The sequence below is a fragment of the Austrofundulus limnaeus genome, unplaced genomic scaffold (genome assembly GCF_001266775.1).
Source record: "Austrofundulus limnaeus strain Quisiro unplaced genomic scaffold, Austrofundulus_limnaeus-1.0 Scaffold6, whole genome shotgun sequence".
Taxonomy (NCBI): domain Eukaryota; kingdom Metazoa; phylum Chordata; class Actinopteri; order Cyprinodontiformes; family Rivulidae; genus Austrofundulus; species Austrofundulus limnaeus.
This window is the reverse complement of record NW_013952408.1, coordinates 2,507,268-2,515,567: the sequence shown is the minus strand read 5'-3', so window position 1 is coordinate 2,515,567 and position 8,300 is coordinate 2,507,268. Positions and strand designations below refer to the sequence as shown.

The 8,300-nt window shown below is 39.7% G+C and overlaps 1 protein-coding gene across 1 annotated transcript in view; it reads left to right on the top strand.

Annotated features, from left to right (window-relative positions):
* The window catches only part of LOC106533925 (phosphatase and actin regulator 1), a gene marked incomplete in the record, with an annotated part of 28,473 nt that overhangs the window by 14,401 nt on the left and 5,772 nt on the right, over nt 1-8,300 (top strand). The window contains 3 exon segments of the mRNA XM_014030395.1: nt 2,708-2,864; nt 7,024-7,079; nt 8,095-8,156. Coding sequence (XP_013885849.1) covers nt 2,708-2,864; nt 7,024-7,079; nt 8,095-8,156 — 275 coding nt within the window.

The following is an 8,300-nucleotide window of genomic DNA, read 5'->3' as shown; positions in this document are numbered from 1 at the left end:
GTGTGGGGTGGGGGGGTGTGCTTCGTGATGAGGAAGCTCGGTTTAAAGACACGTCCCAGAGGCGTTTCTGGAACCCACCTGTCGTATTGCATGGCTGCCTAAAAACGCTGCAGCATTTCTCAAACATGCATGAATGAGTCAAAGCAAGGCTTTGGGCATGTTTTTTATGAGAGTATAACATTATAACATGATATAAAACTCAAAAAAGTTGATTTTACATGATATTGCCCCTTTAAAAAGACTTTAAATCATCATCAAAACAAGACAGTTTTTAATAAAACTCTCTAAGAGAACAGTTTAGATTCATAGAATCTTTTTTTATGGCTTTGACATTTACTGAGGTGGTGTAATAATTTGTGTTCCATTCATTATCTACTACTTGTTCCAGAGWTGGGTTGTGGGGGCAGCAGGTTGATCAGGGAGGCTCAGACCTCTCTTTTCCCAGCRACTTCTTCCAGCTCTTCTAGGAAAATTCCAAGGCCAAACAAGAGGCAWAGTCTCTCTAGCGTGTCCTGGGTCTTTCTCGGGATCTCCTCCCAGTTGGACATGCCTGAAGCACCTCTCTAGGGAGGTGTCCAGGAGGCATCATTACTAGACGCCTGAACCACCTTAACTGGTTCCTCTCGGATAACTGAACTTCTCACCCTATCTCTAAGGGAGMGTCCAGCTACTGTGCAGAGAAAACTCATTTCGACCAACTGTATACAGGATGTATCAAAAAAAAGGAAAGCCAACTTAACATTGTCACTGTGGCAAAACTATACATATTACTGCAGAAAGCATAGTTTCACGACAACAAATGCTTTCTGATGATACTTCATTCATGAATTTCCAGTTACGCACAACTGAGCAGCATTGTGTTGAAATTTGGGTCACTTTTTGGAGGTGGCTCACTCTGATATACATCAAAATTAACACGGACTCGTATCTTTTTCTTAGAAATTTTATTCCTACTGTGCATTCAGGACATTTTCAAAACATGTTTCACTTTCTTCACTGTCCAATGCCTTCCACATGTCCCCTTCCCCATCTCAACACATAGTTGAGATGGGGAGGGGGATTACATCAGATTACTTTCGTTGACTTGGAAAGTGAACCACCCCCGAAAAGTGACCCAAATTTCAACAAAATTGCCGAATGCTGCTCATTCGTGCGTAACTGTAAATTCATGAATCTTGGCTGCTGGTTACTTAAAGGGGCAATATCATGTAAAATCAACTTTTTTGGGTTTTATATCATGTTATAATGTTATACTCTCATAAAAACATGCCCAAAGCCTTGATTTGACTCATTCATGCATGTTTGAGAAATCCTGCAGTGTTTTTAGGAAGCCATGCTGAGGAGCAAAACGACAGATGGGGACCAGAAATGCCTTTTGGTACCAGAAACACCCATGGGACGTGTCTTTAAGCCGAGCTTCCTCATCACGGAGCACACCTACACACATAATATTGCCCCTTTAACTCAGAAACACCACAAGCAGGAGGATGCATTGGCAAATACATTTTTTTCAAACTATAAGAATAGTAGAACTAATAAAAACTAAACTAAACTAAAACTAAGCATTAAACAAACAATAAAAACTAATAAAAACTAGCAAATCCACACTAAAAACTAATAAAAACTAACTGAATTCACAGGAAAAAAAGTCCAAACGAAATAAAACTAAACTATAATGAAAAATCAAAACTATTATAACCTTAGTGAGAACTGAAGATCASGGTACATTGAGGCCAACAGGACCACGTCATCTGCAAATAACAGAGCTGGCATCCTGAGTCCACTGAACCGGACAAATCGGGCAGCCCTGGTGTAGTTCAACTCCCCACCCTGAAGGGGTCCAACTTACTGCCTGCAATGCAAACTCTTACACCACTTGTATGAGGACTGAAAGGCCTGTAACAACAAATCCACAGTCTTAAGGGCTCGACACATGGGAGGCGACGTCGCTCTCTCTCCATTCATTTCCTATGGAGCCTGTGCGGTGAGGCGACAATCGCTCGCCCTCCTCCAGCCAAGAGACCGGCAAAAATAGTGCACGTGAGCTTGCGACGCAACATATGAAAGTTGAAAAATGTTCAACTTTTGTCGCTGTCGCTTAGCGTACAACCAGTCAGCGAGGGTTTCATTGACTGACCAATGAGTGGAGAGTATGCTACATACTGCAGTTAGCTAACACTTTCTAACACTGGAAATTTGTTGGCAACAGGGTGAATTTATGGTAAGTTTCTCCTCATAAAATTGTATCTTGGTGTGCATTTGTTTTACAATATCATTAGCATCGCAAGATTTGTTTAGTATACACATCCGTAATGCACACCCCGCTTTTTTGCAAACCACCAATAACCTTTACAAGAGCAGTAGTCAAGAACCAATCAAATTTTGTGAAGACAAGCAACCCGAGAGCGCGACTCGCACCGCTGCTATCGCTTCCCGTGTGTCTGGTTTCACCCTGGCTGCGATGACAGCCGTTAATCGCTGCAGTTTGTCGCTCCCCGTGTGTCGAGCCCATTATACTGATGAAGCACCCCCCACAGTGTACCAGGAGGAACACAGTTGAATGTCTTCTCCAAATCCACAAAACGTWGAATTTCTAACATTTTGTGTTCCCACCAACGTTGTTCCTTTTAATCAGTCAGAGCACATCTGTCATTTCAGGCTTTTGAAAGCTCCTCAGATGTTTTGACAACCCTGTTTCTGTCTTCAGGTACGTTGGCGAAGAAGGTGCTACGAAAAGACTCTCTGGCCATCAAGCTGAGTAACCGTCCGTCCAAGCGAGAGCTGGAGGAAAAAAACATCCTGCCCATGCAGACGGACGAGGAGAGGCTAGAGTCSAGGCAGCAGATAGGCACCAAACTCACAAGGTGAGACGTGCGCAACCCGAACGCGTTTGCATTTCCTGAGTGTTTTCGGCGAACATGATTGATGCTGCTATAATCAGTAAAAAATAAAAAAATAAAAGCAGTAAATGGGGAAACCGAACTGAGCCTCTTGCTTTATGTTGGCCTGATAAAGAATGGTCACTAGCTCCACAATGGATGTTTCTCTTTTAAAATTTCTTCAGTCTCCTTTCTTTCCCGTTTCCTTTTGAGCTTCTGATAAGCACAAAAAGCTTTATCTCGTTAAAGAGTCTGTGAAAATGGAGCTGACCTAATTTCAGTGATGCACCCTCCCTCCCTTCCTCCCTCCCTCCCTTCTCTTGTATCCTCTCTAGCGTTCTCTCACTATCTCGCTCCTCTTTCTTCCGCCCCTCCCTCCGTCGCTCACTGAATCACCACAGCGATGCATGTGGCAAGCYATCTCCGCCCGACTCACCCAGCAGCGTTTTCATCGCGGCGGTTTTCACGTTCACAAACCACGCTGCTGCTGTGTGCAATTCAGGACTAATTTGTGTTCGCATGTTGAGGTCATACTTGAGTTTTTATATAATAAGATCAAACAAAAATAAATAAATATATTAACACCCCAACCCCCCCAGCTGTCTGTTTGGCAGCTGTCTTTTCTTCTCGGCACATCGCTGCRAGCGTTTCACTTTGCCTTGAATATGTGGGGAAACGAAAGCCAGAGTTGGACAGTAAGATATGAGATGTGGTTTGAAAGGATGTGGTATGATAGAAACACACACACACACACATTGGCTCACAAACCAATATTCCCCACTGTGACTGGAACACAGAACATGTTCCCAGAAGGCCTTTCCAAAAAAAGCTTGGCGACAGCGTCCTTTACAAAGGGTCATTAAATGCATATAATCCATTTTTATTTGGTTTTTCTTGCGCCATTGTATCTTGTAAAGTAAAAAGAAATTGKGATTATAACACGCTGAAGAAAACTGAAGCTTTCCCTTAAGGAAAAAAAATKTTTACCTTTCAAAATAAAAGAAAATACTTGAAACACCAGATGAAAAGATGTTTTTCTATAACGTCAGTCAGAAGACAAGTGTCAGCTGATGCTTTGGCAACATTTTTGGTGTCCTCCTCGGAAGCCACTTCATTAAATTCATCATTCAGTTAAAACATTTGCTTGGTTGGGGTGTGGATGCTGTGACAGCAGTAGGCTATCTGTCAGAGTTGTTTCATAGAGGTGCAAGCAGAGAGAAGGGTTTTCTCTGTGCATAGGTGAACCATTAGAGTGAGGAAAAAGGGGGCTCAAACCTGAGAGTGAAACATTTGCATGCAGAACAGTGAATCTGTGAGCGGAGGCTGAATTTTAAGGTGAAGCAGAGCAAAATTGGATTCAAGTAGGGATTTTATTTTATTTAATTATTTTTTTGTGAGGGTAGACTGTTGAAGAAGACTTCTCAAAGTATARCGCTCCATATATTTATAGATAAAGGATGACATAAAAGGACAAAAGGTCATTTTTGAGCAGATAACAGGATGGATTTGAACTGAATTCTGTGATCAAATTTAACAATGAGACTATTRTGTCGTCAGCTGCAAGCATTTCAATTAATCTTTCACGGTTGTATTTATTCTCCTTTTATTTGTGTGTTAACTGCTTCAAAAAACAATTAGATTATTTGTTGGCTGCATCCTCTCAGACGTTTCATAGGAACTCGCTGTCCTTTTCCATATCTTTGTTTGCCTAAATGTTTATTAGATCGGCGATGAAACCTTTCAGTTAGCCCTTTCAAAGTGTCATAATCAGATTTGTGCAACATCACGGGAGAGTCGTATCTGGATTTTCCTTGTTTTTTGCGCACTTTTAATTACTGCAATGAATTGCTGGATGAAAATGGGGACATTGATTCAGTTCATGATTTATGATCCCCGTTTGAGTGACGCTTATGGGAAGTGCACCTGTCAAGATGTCATGAAGCATAAAAGAACTCTATTCCATAGTAATACATTTTATTGTGTGTAGGGGGGACTGAATTGACGTTACTTATATTTAATTCAGCTTGGGACTGCAGACTGCGTCAGTGTTTTACTGCGAACCCCAGTGTCGTCTGATGTAAGCGCTCGTGTTCCATGAGCAAAAAAATGTCAAGATAAATTTCTTGGGGGTTTCTGTCAAACACGAAGGTTCATGCTTGGAWAATATATGGAAGAAAAATAAAATGGATAACAAGCTTGTGTTAAAATTCACTTGCMAATTTTATTATTTTTTTAAATAACACGCTAATGTTGATTAAACGACTTGCCTGTGATTTATCTCCCATTAAAAAAAAAGTAACACTTCCACAGATTTTTCTGTTRTCGATCATAATTTTATGATTTAATTTTTTGTTAAGTCGTATTTTTAAGCCACATAACAATGTTTGCATTCTAAAAGGATGCATTTGTATTTATTTGCTACATGAAGTCGCTCAGGAGATGTTTTTACCGAAAAAGACCTACAAGATCCTCATTTTACTGGAAATAACCCTGAGACGACTGGTGAATTTATGTCTGCCCATGCAAAAATGCTAATGTTCAGCAAAAAATATGCAATTAGCTTGAAGCATACTGTATCTGCCAAAAAAATTCTCTGCACCGTTTCACCAGCATCTTGGCAAAAAATAAGCTGGGCTTGTAAAATGATGCTGTCACCATCAAATTCCCGCTAGCACTTGACTTCAATCGACAGAAAATGAATTTGATCAGATTTTTGAGAGTTTGGCTGTTTATTGTAGGTGAGGCTGTGGTCACTGCAGCCTCAGCTGTCTGCTCTTTGCAGACAGACGTGGGACAGGACATGCTCTTATGTTGCAMCCCATCAGATCAAATGTTTGACGTGTGCATTGTAAGATCCTTAGACTCAATTATCAAAACCTCTTGTCTGTGGTTTTAGACGTTCTCTAGTCTAACCACTTGCGGACATGGCATTTTTCAAATTTTCTGTAAACCTGCCTGCTAAGGACGTAAGTTTACGTCTACCATTGGGTGGGGGTGGGTGGTCGGGGTGAGATTTATGCCTAATTATTTGTTTATTTATTTATTCGTTTATGAAGACTGAAACCCTGTATGTCATTTTCAGCAATTATACTTAAACTTACATGACATCGTAGGTCAAAGTTTTTTTATAGTTATAAACTTTATTCTTTTCATAAAACAAAATTCTATGTACAATAAGAATGAAAATACAAATACAAATAAAATGAAATGAAAGGTGGCAGAGAGCAGAAAAAATCTTATATCTGCCCCTTTTTTCTCAAATGTAGATTAAAACTATAAGGATTTTCAGTTAACAAAACAAAACACAACAAAACGTTGAAAATTTCTAGAACAACAAAGTGAATGTCTTCATATTAAGCCATTTCATATTTTTTAACAGTCCAGTCTTTATCATTCTCTTAAATATGCGTATTGATGTGGCACTTTTAACATTATCTTCTAAATTATTCCTCAGTCTCACTCCTTGGATTGAGGTGCATCGTTCTTTCAAACATGTTCGAAATTTAGGTTTCATGAACATCTCTATTCCCTTAAGATTATAACAGCTTTCTCTCTTTGTAAAATTTATCTGAACATTTAAAGGTAATGCATTTCAGTGTGCTTTATACATAACTAAAAATATATATTATAATCAATGAAATAATTTCAGTTTACAAAATAATATATTAAAGGGGTGAAAGTTGCCTAAAGACAACAAGAGAGTTGCAGCTGTGTACTTAACCAGTTCATTTTTATTGTGTTAGTGCAAATTATGTGATTTTTATTTGGTGGAAAGGCTATAATGACTGGGGTCAACTCCCCACAAGCATGAAACCTGCAGTTCACTGTTTTTTTATCTTTTGATTTTTTTTATTTATTTATTTTTTTTGCTGTGTTGTGCAAAAGCTCCTGAAAAATGTTGCAATAATTGGTCCTAGTCATTTTTTTGGTAACATCACTGAAGTTTTCAAACTATACTGAATAATTATTCCTTCTATCCCATGTTACATGGGGTTTTTTGATAGGATTATTTTTTCACCAGCTAATGAATACATGGCCATTGTTACACGAGAGAGACATTTTCTTTCCTATGTTGCTTTAATGGCGCGTTACTGACCTCTTTCCTTTAACCTGTTGCTGATGGTGGATGCATTTTTCTCAACAGACGCTTGAGTCAAAGACCCACAGCTGAGGAACTAGAACAAAGGAACATCCTCAAACGTAAGTCTCTTTAACTCGTGAATTTAACATCTTCTTGAAGCCGTGAAAGTCAAATATGAAACATTGCCATTTATAAAAACAGACTTTTTGATGTCGCACTCAAGCTATGCGTGCTTTTTGTCATTCAACGCAGTCATTTCAGACATGTCGTCACGAGAATAGCATCCATTTTTTAAAAACATGTATTCCTCCTTGGTCCTGTGAAAACAGGGAGGCAGCAGGGGCTCCCAGAGTCTTTCTGTCCGGAGAGACTTGATTCTTTGCACAAACATACGCAGTATCAGAGAGRAGCAGCTCTGATGCCTGAGACGCTGCAGCTCGCACATCAAAGACTGACTTAGCAGCAGTTCCTGCTTTCCCAGAGGCTCCTGCATGATAGGAGGAGCACAGGAGGAAAGTGCAAATGAGTGATRAGTCTATCACCCATGTGCATACAATATCACGGTGAAGCAAATACAACTTGAGCTTTTAGTAAGGAGACATCTAGAATACAAATTGTAGTAGGAGGAATCCATACTTATTCAGAAAATACAGTTTGACTGAATAAGTTTTGCAAACACAATCRGTGACCCAGTATCGATTCTGTTGACCTTTTTCTTAACTTGCTCTTTTGCGTTTGATACATTTATCCCTGTAATGCGATTGAAATCAGTTTATCACAAATATAAGATGACTTTTTATCCCCTACATAAAGAAAATAATTTATTTTGGTCAATTTAGGTGAATCACCTAATTAGAAACATGAACATAAGTGGCCCGGGAGAACTTGCAAGAAACAAAAGTAGTCGTTCTCCCCTCATAACGAACAGAAAACGCATTAAACCGCCAATCATGGAAACTATTTTAAGCTGTAAAAAGCTCTCCAGTTTAGTGTAAATCTAATGAGCCACATTATGCAAATAGCGTTTATACGCTTTCCACGGTTTCTAAACATTCCAGTGGGGGAAAGGAAAAAAAATCCCGCACGTGCCTGTTCTCACAGTATCCCTTTTTAATCTGCTTGTTTTCTTTACAGCTCGTAACGAGCAGGAGGAACTGGAGGAGAAGAGGGAAATAAAACGCAGGCTGTCACGAAAGGTGAGACCAAAATAACTCCAAAGGTGCAAAACTCGCACTTGCTCTCCGAACACCCTGAGGGCGGGTTGGTCGGGGGGGCTAAATTTGAGGTCAGGATGAACAAACATTGCGACAGTGACTCATTTGTAGTGGAGAGTTTAAATC